This window comes from Motacilla alba, chromosome 5 (genome assembly GCF_015832195.1).
Source record: "Motacilla alba alba isolate MOTALB_02 chromosome 5, Motacilla_alba_V1.0_pri, whole genome shotgun sequence".
In the NCBI taxonomy this organism is placed as follows: Eukaryota; Metazoa; Chordata; class Aves; order Passeriformes; family Motacillidae; genus Motacilla; species Motacilla alba.
The window spans coordinates 29,639,435-29,657,715 of NC_052020.1; the positions used below are offsets into that span (position 1 = coordinate 29,639,435).

At 39.0% G+C, this 18,281-nt stretch overlaps 2 protein-coding genes across 2 annotated transcripts in view; one reads left to right on the forward strand and one right to left on the reverse strand.

The window, feature by feature from the left end:
- The first annotated feature begins 26 nt into the window (after window positions 1–26).
- ATP6V1D (ATPase H+ transporting V1 subunit D) lies at window positions 27–9,677 on the forward strand. The gene is made up of 9 exons (XM_038137183.1): window positions 27–217; window positions 2,530–2,647; window positions 3,708–3,787; window positions 5,111–5,178; window positions 5,861–5,905; window positions 6,344–6,447; window positions 6,775–6,841; window positions 8,106–8,184; window positions 8,795–9,677. The coding sequence occupies exons 1-9, from the start codon at window positions 177–179 to the stop codon at window positions 8,934–8,936; spliced, it is 744 nt and encodes a 247-aa protein (XP_037993111.1). The 5' UTR covers window positions 27–176; the 3' UTR covers window positions 8,937–9,677.
- A 574-nt stretch (window positions 9,678–10,251) lies between these two features.
- MPP5 (membrane palmitoylated protein 5) overlaps window positions 10,252–18,281 on the reverse strand; it is a 55,282-nt gene continuing 47,252 nt past the window's right edge. The window contains exons 11-14 of the mRNA XM_038137180.1: window positions 17,807–17,974; window positions 16,899–17,101; window positions 15,521–15,631; window positions 10,252–13,580 (exon numbers count right to left, since the gene is read on the reverse strand). Of these exons, the coding sequence (XP_037993108.1) occupies window positions 13,404–13,580; window positions 15,521–15,631; window positions 16,899–17,101; window positions 17,807–17,974 (659 nt within the window). The 3' untranslated portion in view covers window positions 10,252–13,403. The remainder of the gene's footprint in view (window positions 13,581–15,520; window positions 15,632–16,898; window positions 17,102–17,806; window positions 17,975–18,281) is intronic.

Sequence of the window (18,281 nt, forward strand, 5' to 3'; positions counted from 1 at the left end):
GCCGCGCGGCATCCGGGTTCGGTCCCCGGCGCGCGGGCACCGCCTCGCGCGGGGGCGGGGCCCAGTCACGTGACGGCGGCGGCGACAGCGGCGACAGCCGGTCCGGGCCCCGGCGGCGACAGCGGCGACAGCCCGAGCCCGCCCCGCCCCGCCGCGCCGCGCGACCCGCCGCAGCCATGTCGGCCAAGGACCGCATCGAGATCTTCCCCTCGCGGATGTGAGTGTCCGCCGGGACGGGTCGGGATAGCGCCGAGAGGGAGCGCGGGGGCTCCGTGCCGTGCCCCAGGCGGCGGGAGCGGCGGCTCTCGGGGCGCGCGGGGCTCCTCATCGGGGCTCGGCGCTCGGAGTCGGGGCTGCCCCGCTTCTGCGACGGAGCCGCTGAGGGCCGCTGGTCCTAAAGTTCACATTCTGCTTCCAGGCTCCGCATCAGCTCCGTCCGTCCTCAGAGGGCCGTGGCAGGGCCCGGCACCGAGATGCCGGGTGTGATATTTAAACTCGTGTGATTACGCAAACCTTATTTAAAAAAGAACAATTTGTAGAAAGTATGTGTAGGGAAAATGGACAAAGGGAACCACAGCTTCCCTTGACTTTGCAGCAGAGGATACTGCTTCGCGAGAGGTTGGACATAGAGCGTTAAAAGAAGGAAGTAAAGGGCTCCCAGTGTAGTGGACAGTCCGGTAATTTTCCAGCTCCAGACAGCAAACTATTTGTCATGAAATCAGATGTCTCCTGAGAAGGCTTAGAAACCTGCCAACATTGGAACTAACACAAACAATTTGGTAAAATTGCTGGTTTAATAACAATGTTAAGTTTCTCTTTGCTTTAAGGTGAAAGGATGTTTCAAATCTTCTTGCATAAAAGGGGGTTGCCTGCACATAATCTTTATAATAAAAAGGATGCCTTGAAGGACAGAAAACCTCAAACATAAAATATTAATTATTCACTCTGTATGAGCTCAGGACATATAAAGTAACAGTTTATATGGAAAGATTAATACATTACATGGTAAATGTTCTGTTTTGAAATTTAGTTTAGAAATAAACTATTGCATACACAGAAATGAATTATTGTGTACACTAAGCCATCTGGTCTCACTCCTGCTCCTTGGCAGTGCTTTTTTTACATTTAGTTTAGGTGTCCAAGGAGGGGGCACCTCAATCACTTTTGAAAGGTATCTGGTTTTGTGAGGTGATGTGTCACTGTGGCATGAGGGTGGTCATGTACAAAGGCCTAATATTTACAAGCCTGTTTTCAAACGAGGTGATAGACAGCATCACCTGCTGTTCCCAAAGGAATATAAGTTAGAATGGCAAAATAAAGATGACCTGTGTCTGCAACAATTACTTTTGTTAACTGACAGAAGAGGATTTCACGAGGTTTACTTTTTATGTTGGTTTGTGGGCCTTTTTTGTTGTTATAAAGTGTCTTGCTGGTATGAGCCTCTTCTGTGCTGGATATCTTCAATTCCAGAAGCTGCTCAGTTTCCTTGAGAGTAAACAAGACTTTGTTTATTGCACTCTCAGAGCGAGTGAGATCTTGCTCGAACTAGAAGGCCAGCCAGTCTCTGGCAGGTGGTGAACAGAGCAGACAAGTTAGTTCAAGGTGATGGCAGACACCTGCTTGCTGGGAAAGTAAAGTTGCCTTTTTAGTCTCTGATTTTTTTTAAATCATAAACATTCCTGAAGTATTCATGGTTTTCAGTTGTACGTATTTGGTAGATGTTAATGGAGCTATTCTCATCACATGCCGGTTGATGTGGCCAGTAATGGATTCCACTGTGTAGATAGAATCTTAATTATACTTATTTTTTCCAAGGTCAGAGAGGAAGTGTGTAACTCTGCTTGACTTAAGCAGAGTCCTTTGTGCACAGTGCCTGCCTGTAGAAAGCAGTACAGTTCCTAATTTCATACAAGAAACCTACAAGTGTGCTACTGGATGTAAAGGTGAAAGCTACAGCTAACTCACTAATATCCCTTTTAAATTGTTGCTGCTTTTGATTGTCTTTAATAGCCTGTAAATCTCCTATGCAGCATAGGAAGCCAGAATGTACAACTGCTGCATCTTCTTCTCTGTAAAATCAGAACATGGCATCAACTGTTATGACCACATGAAGAATTTTCTTTGTCTGATTTTGAGAAGATGTGAGACATGAGAAGACATGGCAGTAAAAGAACTTAAAAGCAATACCAGTGTCACAGTGACAGTGGGTATTTGGAGTCGTTTGGTTTCTGGTACTTCTAAGTCATGAAGAAAAATGAAAACTCTTATTTCCTGTTATAGAAGCACTGAAAGATGTCTTGTCAATTAACCTTGTAGTTCTCATTGATGATGGAGATAAATACAAATTCTCTTGATTTTAAATGGGAATCTAAAATTCTGTCCTGAAGTGGCCATCTTGTTTTACTGCAATGGTGTTTCATGGTTGCTTCAGAATTTCAGTCATAGGCATGTCAGAAAACTTCACGGAAGTTTTTTCCTAATCCCTTCAGATGATGCAGGATTTTTTTTCTTTATTCCTGTGCTTACCAGGGCTCAGACCATCATGAAGGCTCGTTTGAAAGGAGCCCAAACAGGTCGTAACCTCTTGAAGAAAAAATCTGATGCTTTGACGCTTCGATTCAGGCAGATCCTTAAGAAAATTATTGAGGTAGGTAAAGTAGAATTTTTCTTTGTTTGGCTCACTTTATTGTTCTGTCTGTTGTGCATTCCTGTTCTCCTAACTTCATTAGATAGGCTGGGATATAGGATGACTTTCTGGCTAATGTGTTTTTTGTAAGTGAGACTACTGAGAACACATGAGCAGAATTCTGGTTTTTTGGCTGCAGTGATAGAGAAACTTGGAAGAGCTAATATTCTTCACCTCTTTCCAGACAGTCTTAGTGTGGTGTTAAAATGTTCTGTAGTCCCATTTTTATTGCTTTATCTGGCTTGAGGGGATACTGCATATCCATAGTGTTTCCTGCATGACTAGGTGCACCAGCAAGCAGAAGTTTTGTTCAGATGGGACTTGTTCCTTTATGAAGAAACACAGAGTCCTCCTTCCTCCTTTGTAACATGGGTGACAAATCTGAGATAGTCAGTAGAGCCTACTATGTGTTGTTCTGTTCTGCCATATCACATAGGTTTAGTTGTACTGTTTTAGTTGCAGCTGCTGCAGTGGCCATGGTTAGCAGTGGTCCTTTGTTGCCACGCTGTAGACAAACTCTCATCATCTGTCATTGCTTCCTCTGCATTGTCTAACACACAAAGGCTGGTGTTTCTCAATAGTTTTTAGCTACAAGGGCTACAAATCTGTAAAAATTGGGAAAAAACAGAGTGGGAGGAGAGTGCATCTTCACGAAGCTGTATACATTTGTATGTTGAAAACCAACTTCAGCCGTCTCATAGTATTCCATACAATGTGAAACAAGAGTATTTTCCTACTGAGCCACTTTATTGTTGTTATTTAACTACCATGTAATAGAATTTCAAGATTAAGACAGATATTTTTTGCTTTTTCTATGAGTTCTACAATGTGAAACAACTGAAATTTTTTTTTTGTTAGTCACCTGAGAATTACAATTTCCAGTTTGAGAGTAAGCTATGTATATAGGACTTTCTCACCCTCTTCAATTTCTTCTCTTTATGCTGCTAGTTATTTATCCTGGAAAAAGAGTAACAATGTGCCTTGTATTTGCTGCCTTTTTTTTCTTTTTTTTTTTAAACAGACTAAGATGCTGATGGGTGAGGTGATGAGAGAAGCTGCCTTTTCACTTGCTGAGGCAAAGTTCACAGCAGGAGATTTCAGGTGAGGGTTGCTGGGCTTCCATGAGCATGTTCTACCTATGGGAAAGAGCTGTCAAGAAATTATTATTTTCTCTTTTGGAAAAAAAGTTAAATTCTTAAAGGCACCTAAAAAAAGATGACAGTGGACAGGATGAACTAAATTCTGTTACGCAAAGACAGTAGAGAGAGGACTTGCATGATGAAAACTCTGTTGGAAGCTAAACCAAGTGGAAAGATTGCCAAAATTTTTTGTCCTTGGTTTGAGAAGGTGTTGCTTTTTGCGGCTTGGAACCAAAAACGTAGGGAAGCAAGAATTTATATCAGAGTATTGGACAATTTGTTAATTTGGTCTTTCTTGTAAATTTGAAGGATAGATGTAATGTGTGCTCTTTTCTGCCAGTAAGTCACACAGTGATTTTACCAGTTGTTCTTATCTCCTACCTCACTGACCTTTAGCTCATTAGGGCTAGAGAGGGCTGTGTGCAAGAAGGGAAACAAATCATTTTCTTCCAGCAGGATACTTTAATTGTATTTTAATAGATGACAGTTCTGTCTAGGGTGTTCGTGTCATTCATTCAGGTGTGCATGGGGAAGTGTTTAAGATTAGCTGATGGTATTACCAACTAATGGGGAAGAGCCAAGTGATCAGACACAGTAGTAATCTGCGTGCTGCTGAAGAAAAGTCTTCTTGCCCTTTCCTTTGGATATAGTGCTGTTTTCTGTCCTGACTAGTCACTGTGTTTAGCTATAAACAAGTCAGATTCCACCCTGTAAGTAAACTGGACTTCAGCAGAGGTGCTAGCTCTAGTGACCTGTTCTTGGAAGACCTTAAGTTACTTTGGAATGCTTCAAGATGAATTGTTGTACAAGTCCAAGTTTGTTAATATGGTAGTGGGTAAATAAACTCACTAATGGCCTGAAAGAACAAATATTTAGAAACTAAAATGAACAAAATGTTGTGGCCTTGGTTTGCATTTAAATCCTTGAAATTCCTTCACTTTCATTGTGAAAGAAATCTTACAGGTTGATTAGACTCAATGTCATTAAAATAATTTGCCAGATAACTGGCTAGTTTTTCAGCTATGCTTTGTAAACTTGGTTTAAGACATTTTTAAAGTTACATTTCTTAGACTCTGCATCTTTTCCAAGCTTTGCTGGAAACCTGTTTCTTTCAAAGCTTCTCTGTTAGCTTTGAAGACTTTGCAATGAATTGCAAGGAGAACTGAGCTGACAACACTTTCCAGGTCCTTGCTGCTATGTGATAACTGATTAATCTGGTAAATAATGATGAGTTAATGAACCACTTCAACATTCCTGACTAGGATCTGTGTTTTCTTCCTTACAGTACCACTGTGATCCAAAATGTGAACAAAGCGCAAGTCAAGATCAGAGCTAAAAAAGACAACGTAGCAGGTGACTCCTTTCCAGGCCATGAGTACTTCAGCTCATAAGGGAATTGTGGGAGGAGACTTGGAAATAGGCAGGAATGTATCCAAACACTGTCTCCTTTTTTTCTTACCTATCTATCTATATGAACACTTGTAATTTGTTGTTTTTTTCACATACAGCTTATGATTTTTATATTTTGTTACTTACCTCTCATAAAATAAAATTAATGTGTGTAAACTGCAGTTTACACACATTCAATTTCTGAATTTCTGGACAAAGTATAACTTCCGTAGAGCTTTACTGGAAAACAGATCAGGACTTAAGCCCCAAAGTTAAATAAATTTCAAGCAATTGTCTATCCACACAATTTTCTATAAAGAAAACAAGACAGATAAATCAGGATAGAATGATTAAAATATTCCTTTAGAAAGGGAAGGTATTACTAAACATAATAAAACAGAATGAACCAGAATACTTCCCTGAATTTTTCATGGGTCTTGATCTCTGCAAATTCAACACAATGTTGAAGTTCCATATGATACGTGAGAACCAGCATGACTTAATTGTTCCAAGCTATGTAGGAATATTTTGTAAACAAAGCTTCTACCATTACATAATTAGAAACAAATGGGGTAAAAGTGAGCTGTACTTCATAAATCTGTAACCCTTTATGTCTCTTACGTGCATTTTTCTTCGCTCTTTTCAGGTGTAACCTTGCCAGTTTTTGAACATTACCAGGAAGGAGGGGACAGTAAGTACAACCCAAGTGTTTTCTGTCTTTATGGACTTACAGCTATTCCATGCTCATACAGAAATATTGTCATGTCTTAATGCTAAGTCAGTTTACATCACAGCCATAGGGGTACTTACTTCCTTTGATGTTTTGCGTGCTCCTGTGACATGTAGGGATTATTAGGAACTTCTAATAGGTTCTACTTTCCAAAATCAGTGACTTTTTCTGGTGAGGAGACTTCTCAGATTTTTTTTTTTCCTCAGTATTTCCAGATTTTGAGACTTCTAAGTGTTACTAGAGACATGCACAACATAAACCACTATAAAGACAATTTGTTCATGGGCAAAGGCTTTAGCTTCTCACTTGATAAGCCCTTTATATCTCTGTAGTGTGTGAAGTAATAATTTTTATCTAGTAAGGAAACACTATAATAGCAATGATTTTTGTTTTTTTCAGGCTATGAGCTGACTGGCTTGGCCAGAGGTGGAGAACAGCTGGCTAAACTGAAGAGGAACTATGCCAAAGCTGTGGAGCTGCTTGTGGAACTGGCCTCGTTACAGGTTGGTGAGAGTTAAAAAAGAACAGGATAGATGGTTTCTCACTTTTCTAAAATGAAGGTGTCATCTCTCAGTAGTTGTAGCTGAATCTAGTCCCAGTGCTTACAAAGTTGCAAACCTTTTTTAGCTATATTACTGCTTCAGAGAAATCCATATTCTTTAATGCTCAGAAGAAACTTTTTGGGAAAATTGGTATTTGTAGCTGCTAATGTGCAGTATTCAGCGTGCTAGTGACTTGGCTTTCAAGCACTCTTTGGTTTTCTGTACAGAATTGATGGGAATGTTGAATTTGTCTTGTTCTGTATTAACTATTTAATCCCATTCCATCAGACATCCTTTATTACTTTGGATGAAGCCATTAAAATAACAAACAGACGTGTGAATGCAATTGAACATGGTGAGTATTTCTCCATTTGGGATGCATAACATTTTTCTGTCTCTGTGCAAGATGAGGAGCAGGGTCAAGGAAGCCATTCTTGTTAGAATTTCTCACCAGTTCAGGAATGCTTTCTAAAAAAGCATTACAATTAGGCATATTACAAGAAAAAAAAATTAAAAGCCCAGTGGAATGGACTGGAGGACACAGAGATAAATGAAGAGGCAAGCATGAGAAAGTAATCAGGAAATTGTATTAAGAACCTACAGGACAAAAGTTTTACAAATATTCTGCAGTCCCTGCTGTGACTTTGACTTAACTGGTGAAGCCTGTTGACGAGAAGCAAAAGATATGATGTTTCTGTATGTTAGATGTTCCAATAGCTAGCATAATAAACTTCAAACAACTCAAATATATTTAACTTTTAATCACTCTAATGAACTTTTAAACTGTAATGGTGGTGCCCAGTGGAGAGGCTGGTGACTTCTTGGTTTTGGATGGAACAGTCCTTATGTCAATAACCTGGTATTTTTCTTTGGTCTGAATTCTTTGTTCTTCATGTTCTTGTTTGTAAATTTGTTTCTTGCCAATTCTTAAGTACTACCACAATCCCAACATTGGCTGTGATTCCTTTTGCTGCAGTGTCCAGAGTGCTTTGACTGTTTCAAGTTGCTTTCTGAGTTTTGATATCCTGGATTTAATTATCTTTGCATGTACACAGTAATCTATTTCAGTCCATGTTTCCAAATCATCCTTTTCAGCAGTTTTTCATAAACTGGTTTCTTTGAACATACAGGCCTTAACTGCAGCTTATCACTGAGAATATGACTTAGAAAAGGTTTCCACTGCAGCCTTCCAAATAATTTTGGTAGTGCTGGTAACAGATTTCTTCTTTCAACAAATGATTCTAAAACAGAGCTTGTGCAATTTGGTGTTAAAGCTGTGTTTAGTGTCTTATCTTTTGTTTTGTGATTGTGTTGTATTTGAATATTTGTTTTCATGATGGCCTTTTGAAACGGATAATTCTGAGTAAAGGTGCTATACTGAAGTTTCTGAAACAATGTGATGGAAGAACATAGTTTTAATTCAAATTTGTCCACTTGTCAGGACTTTTTAATATTTTGTGTACTTGTCCGTCAGGAAATAGTATGATCTTCCATCAAAGACATAGATTTCCCCTAGCCAAAAGAGTTACTAGATTGACATCAAAAAACATCTGTGCAATACATGAGATACCTTCCTGGCTAATATAACAGCAGTCCCAACTTCCTTATATTTTTTTTAGTGATTATTCCCAGGATCGAGCGTACTCTTTCTTATATCATCACAGAACTGGATGAACGAGAACGAGAGGAATTCTACAGGTAAAAGACTACTCAAAAGACTAGAGTGGTCTCTTCCTAACATAGACCATTCCTCAGAAGGGAGTTAGGAGAACTGTTCACCAAATGTGGAAGCAAACATTGTTAAACACGACCTCATTCTTACTGCACATGGAGTTTCCAGAGCTAGGCACTCCCCAATTACTTGTCTGAAAGTTATAAATGAATCCCTTCCATTAATTTGTACATAGCTGTCACTGTTCTTCCAGAGGGAATGATGTGATACAGTACCCTGAGGTATTCTGCTTTAACAACACCTTTGCCAATACAGTCAATGCTCTGGGCCACCTGAAACAAAAATGTCAGATCTGAAATGAATGAACTTGATATACAAGCAGAATACTATAATGCAGTGCTTAGGGTCAGGAATATAATTTATCGCTTGGTTAAGTTTTTCAATTGCAGCAGCTAGCAAAAAAAGCTTTTTTTTGCCATTTTGCCAAATTTGGTATTTGTTAGAGAATTTTGTTTCCTGTGGAACTTTTCCAGGTAGCTTTATCAAGTCCAAGTTGTATGGTATAGCTACTAACCAGTTGTATGAAAACATTTTTGCTTCTTTGCTTCACAGATAAAGCTGCGTTTCTCTTCACAGGCTTAAAAAGATCCAGGAAAAGAAAAAAGTCTTGAAAGAAAAGTCTGATCAAGAACGGGAGCTGCGGAGGGCTGCTGGGGAGGAAAGTGAGCCAGCCAATCTCTTAGCAGAAGAGAAAGATGAAGACCTTCTCTTCGAGTAACCCTGCACAGTTGCTGGGAGCAGGGGACCCAAAATACAGAATGTCCAGTTGCAATATAATTCAAGACATGTTGCCTCCAAGATACTTACGTGGCTTCTCATTTGGTGTCCAAGTCTTGAGTTGAATGGATTGTGGATTTCTCCTGGGAGATTAGAAATCTGGGAACTTCATTACTGGGAACTGCATAGGAGGGAAGGCATAAATGGGTCAGATGCTTTAAGGAAAGCCTTCTAGTCCATGTGCAGCCTTTCTTCACTTAGTAGGAATGACTGTTGATAGCTGTATTTTTCTTTTTGAAGGATGGCTCTGGATTTGCCTAATCAGATTCATCTAATTGCTCCCCTTCCTAGTACAAGCAGAGAAAAATGTTACTTAGGGAGGAGGATGCATGTAATGTTCTTTGCTGCTGAACTAGTAACGGTCAAGTTGCTTAGAGCCGGTATTGGCACAGCTGAAGTAAAATCCCTGTGAAGGAAACTCTAGTTTTCTAACCTGTTGATGAAATCCACAGTCTTCTGTGATATATTTTTGTTGCACGATTGTTACCATTTGCCTAAAATATCTATGGTTTTATTAGAGGTTCTGCCAACTTGTGTACTGTCTGTGCTAGAAACAAGTGTAGATTTTAACTGCTAAAATACCTGGTGTCTGGCTCGAGTTGCTAGAAGATTTGTCTTAAAAGCTTGTTGTGTTGATTTCAAAATAAAACCTCTGCTTCACCCTTTACCCCTGCCATGGAAACCACACAGAATGCATCTCTTACAGCCTGTGCCCACATTTACTTAATCTTTACTGCTTTAAACAAGGAACTATGGAGAAGTGGCTCCCTCCTGCCAGAAGCACATAGAAAAAAACCATCTAGCTACATGTTGCTGCAAATCTTCATTGCTTCAGTAGGCTGGCAGGGCTGAATGCACAGCAATCCATCCTTCCTGCGATTCTCATGTCCAAGGTTGATGAGTGGAGTGCAGGAGAGTGGCTGATCAGCAGGCTGTCACTAAACTCTGCTCAGTTTGAAGAGTTGTTTTCCTAAAGACAGAAGCACAGAATCATTTAGGTTGTGAAAGACCTCAAAGATCATTGTGTCCAACCTTTGACCAGTCACCACCTTGTTAGTCCACAGCCATGTCCAGCCATTGAACACATTGGTTGTGTTCTTCTTGAAGACAGTGGTTTGCAGTCAGCAAACGAAACACATGCCCCACGACTAATGCTAGGTCATAGTTTTCAGTACAAGTCTAGTCTATTCAAGGTAAGCATCTTGTTTAAAACATGACTCAGCACTTAACTGCAAATACAGGGTAACCACAAGGAATAAATTTCTACTAACACCTTTAAAAATTTATTTTAGAATTGTATGAATTTAATAAGGCCACTTCTCTTGTGTAGCTGCAGACAGCACAACTGAGTGGTAGGTCCATAGTCTGTTGTAAGATACAGATCCAGCTTGAAAGAGAGACACTGGGGCACTGCAGGGCACTGATGGGTCACAGCATATTTCACACATTCAGCAAAATGGCAGAAAGAAGACTCTTAAGATCCACTACAAGAAGTAAAATTGTACAGTGATTTATTTTAAATCTGGAAATATTTTACATTTTTACATTAGCGTGCAGTTTGTGATGTCTCAAAATAGAGAGTGCAGATATGTGTATAAAAGTAAAATGTGGGGCTAACCACAGGTCTCAGTAAAGTTACCTTAATTATTTAAGGCATGGAACCCCCCCATCTAATATTTTTAAAAGTCACATTTAATTACATTCAAAAATTCTTTATGCAATTCATTTAACATTTATTTTTAATTAAATCTGGACTGGTAAAAATGCAAATACACTCATTTCAGTCTGATACAGCTCACAACAAAGCCTGGGATAAGGCTGAAGAGTTCTACCAGTGATGTCTATGTATTTTCTTTTATTCTTGAGGGAACTAGCACAGATTCTTTATTAAACAAGACAGAATGATTTCTTACACAAGGTAGTTCCAGGTCCAAGCTGGCAGCAGATGGACAGCCAGGTACCTATTTCAGTGCTGCTCAAACTCTTCCTTTCAGCAGGAGGGAGACAAAGCTAACACTGGTTAAAAGCTATCATAGCACCTCTCTATGGATGTCAGTGAGTTCTGTGTGCCTCTGGAATTAGGAGAGCTCAACTTCAAGCAATTTGCTTTAAATTTACATTCAAAAGCTCATTTGTATAAAAACAGATTCTATACACCATTTCAGAAAAACTGGGGAGACAAACATGAGTGAAATAATGGCGTGATTTGCTGAGACTGATGCTGCCCATAAACACTGAATACCTAAAGGGGTGCAGCAACCACCTTGAGCTGATTGAGACTGGCAGAATTTCGGCAGCACCTACACAGCTGAGCTAGGTTAACCTTACTCAATATGTTTCACTGCTTTCCACCTTCTTGTCCAGAAACATTCAATACCCAAAAGCCTAACACATTTACAATCATCCTTCTTTAAAAAGGGTAGAATCAATACAGTTTTTCCAATATACCTGAACACTGCTGTTGTTCATAAACTATGGATGAAACTGAGAACACGCCTGCAATGTGAGGCAAAAAGCCACAGTTTTGAATACCCAGCCCTTAGGCCAACAGTAGCACAGTATTATTTCTAATGCTGAGTTGAACTAAGATATTCAAGTTTCCACCCCATTTTCTTTCTGAAGCATCATTACTTATCCCCACTAACTGCTTAATTGCTTTTCAGCCCTAAATATTAATTAAACCAGCAAATAATTTTGCTTTCTAGCAAGATAGGAATGCACTCTATACTTCAATTTTTCAACACAAAAATGTACTGATTATTAGTTCAGTACCTAGGACAGTTATCTGACATTTTCTTTATATCTGCTCTATACTTTGAGCTCTTTAACTATGGGTATGAATTTGTTCTATCAACATTTTAAGAAAGAATATATGCAAGACAGAATGGAAAACAGTAACTGCTTTTTTTATCCTTCAACATTAGACAGGAGTGAAATAGACATTGACATAACTCCAGTGTTTTACCTGTAGGAACAAAGAAACGCTATGGCTAAAAGAGATATTCACAGTTAAGGTTCTTTGTGCTACCCAAACCAGCCAAGATGCTACTATTCATTTAGTGTCAGCAACAACAGCCCCACTGCAGATGCACAGCCATAGCAGTTAAACCTTCACAGCCAGAATCATCTGAGGATGCAGTGATGTTCCCACCTGCTTTGCAGAATGCATTAGGATACAGACCTTATCTTTTGTTCCCTTATTTCAAGTTTTCTGTTTTAACCATTAAAAATATTCCCCTTTCTTGTGACTTCTCAGTCAGTTACCAGTGTTTTACACATATTTTCACTGCAGTACTGAGCAAATGCAGGGCAGTAAGTTGGCTAGTGAATTACAATACTCATAACACAGTAGCTGCTACATTCAGCTATTTTAATTCCAGTTAGTTGTCCATTAGTCCAACAGCCACAACATGAACCGTTTGCAGAGATTAAAAAACCCCACTGTCTTCCAATGTTCAGCACATCAGTCTGTATTAGTCAGTATTCTGTTATAAAACATGAGAATTTTAGTTGACTTTCAAGCAGCATGTCTTATAACTATATATTTTAACAAAAATATACCCTCTGCCTTTCTATCTCTACAAGTCTGTGAAAAACAGCGGCTCCAATCAGTTGGTATATTTTAAAGAAAATACCGTAAAAATATCACATCTAAAAGTTCAATATAATAGTCATCTTTGATTGGACCTAAAATTACTGTGCAGTCAAATCTGATTTTAAAAGTCTGACTAAAAAGACACAAGGATCGAAATATTTACATTATACACATTTTTCAATACAGTGCTATTAGAAAGCGGAATGTTTGAGAATTAAAATATTAACTCAAGCCTCACAGGGCAGCTCCAGACCAGAGCAGCATCTTCATTCTGTGTATTTTTTGAACAGGAGAGGTTTCTCATTGACATTTTTCATGTGTAGATTATTCCTCTGCCCAATGATCTGTAGAATTATGCTCCTGAACTAGCATCATGTCCCACAAACTCATTAAGTTAAGTGTTAAATAACATTCATATTTATAACTATGTGACAGTATGGACTATATATATATATATATACACACAAACACACTTAAAATCTTTGTCCTAAGGGTGATTCTAAGTTTAAAAAGTGGATTTATGTATAAAAGTAGTTGCTAGAAAAAAAATCTACCTAAAGCTTTAGAATTTAGTACTGACATGGTCTCCATTTTTAGACCACAGAGAAAGAAAACCTGGACAATCTTGAGATCAGTTAAATCGGCTCACAAGCTGATCAGCGCATTTTTCAGTAACACGCAATTTCACTGGCAAAGGATGCTGCCACGGAGGTCTAGAGCTCACATGCATTTGTACTAGAATTGGGCAGACCTACACACGATCTGCTTGGAAAGGTAACTGGATTGAAGTCCATTTGTCCCTTGGAACTGCTCTCATCGTAGCCAGGTGGAGGGCACCCACTGGGGTTCTGTGTCGAGCTTATTTATTAACCGAAGTAACTCTTGATATGCCTTATCAAGATCAGAATTCACAATTGCTGTATCAAAGTAGTGGCCATTGTTCTGTTCCATCTCCCTTGTCTTCTCTATGATTTCTCTCAGCTCTTCTGGCTGCAATCAGAAACAGAGAATTAGTGTAGGTGTGTAAGCCTCCTCCCCACAGTAACAGCACGAAAAGGGAACAACTCCATTTCTTTCCATGGAACACTCCTGGTGTTGCTATTGGCTTTTGAAAAGTTTACAGGAACACTCAACCATGATCCATATTTGAAAGCTAGGGGCGTTCAAGACAGTCCTGACTGACTCTGAGTGGCAAAGAGTAAATAACTGGCCAGGCTGAAGAAAATGAGGAAGATCTAGCACTGCTCATTGCACAACACTGATCTCACTGAAGGAGACTAGGCCCGTGCAGAACAAGGCAGCATTCAGGTGGCACTACCAACACCTAACAGCCAAAGGAGACAGCTGTCACTGGTGCCACTGTTCAATACACAGCAGTGAGAGACACACACAGTGAGAGTTACATATTTAGGTTGACCAAATCACCATAACATCAGGTGAACAACACTGCAGAAATATGGAAAACACCATCTGGGAGCTAGAAGGGCATATGTTAAAAGCAAGAATATTGCAGTGTAGATAAATGATACAAAGGCAGAAGTAGAAATGCTTTGATTTCAGAATTTTTCTTACACTTAGATTCTTAAAGTGTGTTTACTTTTCTCAACTTATTTTTGTATTGTATGAAGAAATATTCAGGTGTAATTTTTGAGGTAATATTCTAGGGAGGATATTTCAAAAGGAACTTCAGGCCTTCAGGATTTTTTTCTTAGTCATTACACATTCTTGATCAAATCAGAGCAAAATTAGGGCATACATGCAAGAAATATTTTTTTCTTAATCAGGAAAGGGGCTTAACTCAGGAGCATGTACCCAACAGAAATAAATACAACTCCAATATCATTAATCAGAAAGAAAACAGGCACAGTCTAACACCAAGAAATGCACTCCCTTTCATTGCAAATGGATTCCTTGACTACTGCAATAAAAATACAGATCATACATAAGATACTGTATTTATATAAAGGCTCCAGGGCAGGGGGGAAGGAAAGGAAAAAAAGGAAATTTCCTCTGTTTCAATACTTGGATTTAAATGGATTTTCAAATCTTGTACACAGTAATAAATCACCCTTGCATCAAACAAGGAGAGCAAAACAACACAGGCATAGAACACAGTGAGTTATGATTCCTGAGCAACAGCTGTGTCAGGAATAACTGTGAGTTATGTTGGAAGATTGTTTTCCCTTAGTATGAATGGCATTATGCTCAATTAGTACTTTGAAGATACTGTAGTGGCAAAGGGCGCCTGTCAATCACTACAGGGTAGATTTTAGTTAAAAAGCTGATGATGAACCTATTCCATTGCCTGAGCAATAAGCACTTGGTATATCATAGCCTGATAAGGAACTTTTCTGAGCTTTCTTATGTCCTGGTTTAATCTTTGGCTTTCAAGTCCATTCTGCAGAACTAACTTCTGAGAAACTAAATCTCATAAGCTCAGATCTTGGACATGACTGGTTAAAAATTAAGAGTGATCCCACAAGATCAAGCATTAAAATAATTTTATCTGAAGAGTTTTGGATTTTCAAGTAAATGCTTTTCCAAAGGCAGGTATGTTCTGAAATGAAAACCAGTAATCCTTTGCTCCATAGCAGGTTTACTTGAGGACAAAACTGAGCTTTCCACAGTTTTGAAATAAAAGGTCATGTTTTTGCACTCAAATGCGGGGACCCCAATGCAGACACTGTGCCCCAGGATTACTGACTTAGCAGTGCATTCCCTTGCCTAATACCTCTCAAATCCCTTTATGCAAAAGCATCCTGAATAAACCCTTCCCTTAGCATGGTCTGCCTACCAACCTGGAGCACAACTACACTGGTGCACTGCAGCGGTTACTGCCAGTATCTGTCACCGTGTCCCCATCCCAAGGAAGGAGTACGTGCATTTGCTCACCAAACCCTGCATGGTTTCAGAAGTGCAAGACACCTTACCTTAGGATTTTTCCCTTCTTTGGCCAATAAAGCACGTAGTCGTTCTTGTGAAGGTGGTGCAACAAATATAATATATGGCTTCAAGTCAGAGTTACGTAGTGTTTTCAGTGACTGCAAAAATAAGATTAAGTATTTAAGTTTCACCCAGGAAAAGGGCATTTATTGATGCACTATTCACATGCCACAATAGACAATACACTCTACTAACACAATAAATGTACAATATATTAACAGCAATAGAATTAACTGTACAGCATTCAGCGTTCAGACACCATTTCCTACAAAATTGATATTCCACCATTTTTCAGCTTCATGAAACTGAAATATTTACTTTTGTTCAAGAATATTCTTCATAACTGAACCGAAAGAACACATCTCTTGGTATCCAAAAGCAATAAAAAGGTTAGCTACATTGAACTAAGTGTCGTACAATTCTAAGGAAAGGTATCACCTTTGAACAGAAAGAAGAGCCTTTAAATATTACAGTTTACTTGAAAAACTACAGTTTAACCTTTTCTGCTTTGAAGATTAAAACACAAGACATCAGATGCACTATTACTTATTTATGTGCAGCATTTTATCTTGTCAAGTTTGTCTTGGGATAAACAACTTGTCTCTGAGATAAATTTTTATAGCCATTTAAAGTTATGAATTTTCATCTCATGACATGCTTTGCAATACCCATGAGATACGCTAGAAAAGTATCACATGGTCCCAACTTGTGATGACTAACTGATGGCTAACCATAGCTTCAATACTAGCAGATTTTACTGATGCGGCTGAGCTTTAGGGCTTCTTTTGCAGCATCTACAATAGCAGCAGACCTCATACATATCACAAGTATCAGAAAACAGGCTGCATTCCAGGACTCAGCCTCTAACCACATTTGACTAAATTTCCTAATTAAGGTACGCAAGCATAGTTTTTCTCTTCATAAGCAAAAGGTCACAGCTAAATGTTTTTTCAATACTGTTGATATGATGTACTTCATTTCTGAACTGTATTTGGAAACTGCACACACATTCCTGAAATGCAATTTCCAAGTATAATCACAAACAATGTCCTCTCTATCTTCAAAAACCCCAGAGATCACAGAGTAATTAGAAGATGGAGAGACACAAATCTTATTTTAATTAATTTTTAATTTTAGATGGTTTCCAGATACTTAAAGCTGGTGAAAACTAGGACCCCTATCAACTGCAGCACAGATAAAGACGTACATATTTGCAAACAAGGAACTGAATAGAGTCAACTGAACATCCTGGCATATAAACATGAATATGGATCTTGAAAACACACTCATTTTATAAACCAGAGAGACAGACAATTCACAGCAGCTTCTACAATTAAAACATGACAGGCAAGAGCTTTGCCATACCTGGGTATGAAGATTTAAAAGGCAAATCTTGCCCGAGTTGATGACTTGCCGCACGGAGTCTATGCTCGTACCGTACAGGTTCTTCTCAAACTCCCCATATTCAATGAACTTCCCTGCAGCTATGTCACTTTCAAATGCCTGTCGGGAGATGAAATGATAATCCCTGCCAGCTGCTTCAGTCTCTCGCCTACTCCGAGTAGTATCTACAAAAAAGAAATTCAGATGTTGATACACATATAGAACTGAAAAAAGAAAGAGTTTTTCTCTTGGCAGGCATATTGCTAATCATGCAAACACAACCCCCATGCCCTCCCCAACCCAACATAGGAAATATCAAAAAAATCCATGTATTTTATTTTCTACAATAAATGTCCCTGGTCAGATTAAGTTGTCAAACTTAACTCAGAGGTCTTTTACACTATCTAGAGGAAAAAAATAGTAAACTACGAAAAGAATAGGTTTAACTGTGCAGTTGTGTTCTGAATGTGAAAACAGCTATTCAGCAAATATATATTGCTAAATGGTTTGTAAACGTAATCTAGGGTACATCAGACATTAAAAACATAATATTCACTAAAATCCAAGTGGTTTGAGAGGGCACTAAGGCCACCTAAATTTAAATTTACGCAGGACATTTGATTAATGCCCATTTTTTTGCCCATTTATAATGGCTTCTTTTTAAACTTCTGTACTCACTCCAACTTTATTCAAACCAACATAAATGCATGTCTTATAATGCCTCTGGATCACTGTGTTTGTAACACTGGATTTGCATTAACTTCCCTTTTTTCAAGAGCTCAATATATCCTGCCCCAAACCCCCAAGCTCCTAATGACTATTTCCAACACAACAGGATTTGTGTGCAGCCAAGGCTTAGAACAAGGATCCTCATCTGCTGTCACACTCACGGGGCACGGCGATGGCAAAGCGATCCACTTCGTTATTCATCAGTCTCTGCCGCAGCTCGTTCTGGCCGCAGTTCTGGGGGCCAATCAGAACAATGGGACGTTTCCTATTTGCTGGCTGATGGTACAGTGACATTTCCTCGTAGGTCAAAATTTCCTCATTGTCATAGTCTTGAGAGAGAACAATGAAACAGTCACGAAGTACTCTACTGCCAGTTTCATGTATTGCCTGTCATTCAGTATGAGATTTCAGACAGTTCCTGACTCTCTGCCCAGCATCTAACTCTGAGTCACCAAAGCAACAGAAGCCCAAAGACTATCATGTGCCCAGTATGATGAGAATTCTTTTCCTTTCTTGGGGAAAAAAAAATATTTCCACTTATTACTCTTCAAATAACTAGTAGCACAAACCCAAGAAACAACTTTTTTTGAAAAAAAAAAATTTTTCTAGTACAAGAGTAACACTTTATACCCAAAA

Excerpts from the sequence above, each read along its gene's own strand:
- ATP6V1D (XM_038137183.1), top strand. The coding sequence starts at position 177 with ATGTCGGCCAAGGACCGCATCGAGATCTTCCCCTCGCGGAT. Across the intron at positions 5,906-6,343 it reads TTACCAGGAAGGAGGGGACA|GCTATGAGCTGACTGGCTTG; the intron begins GTAAGTACAACC and ends TGTTTTTTTCAG. Across the intron at positions 6,448-6,774 it reads TGGAACTGGCCTCGTTACAG|ACATCCTTTATTACTTTGGA; the intron begins GTTGGTGAGAGT and ends CCATTCCATCAG.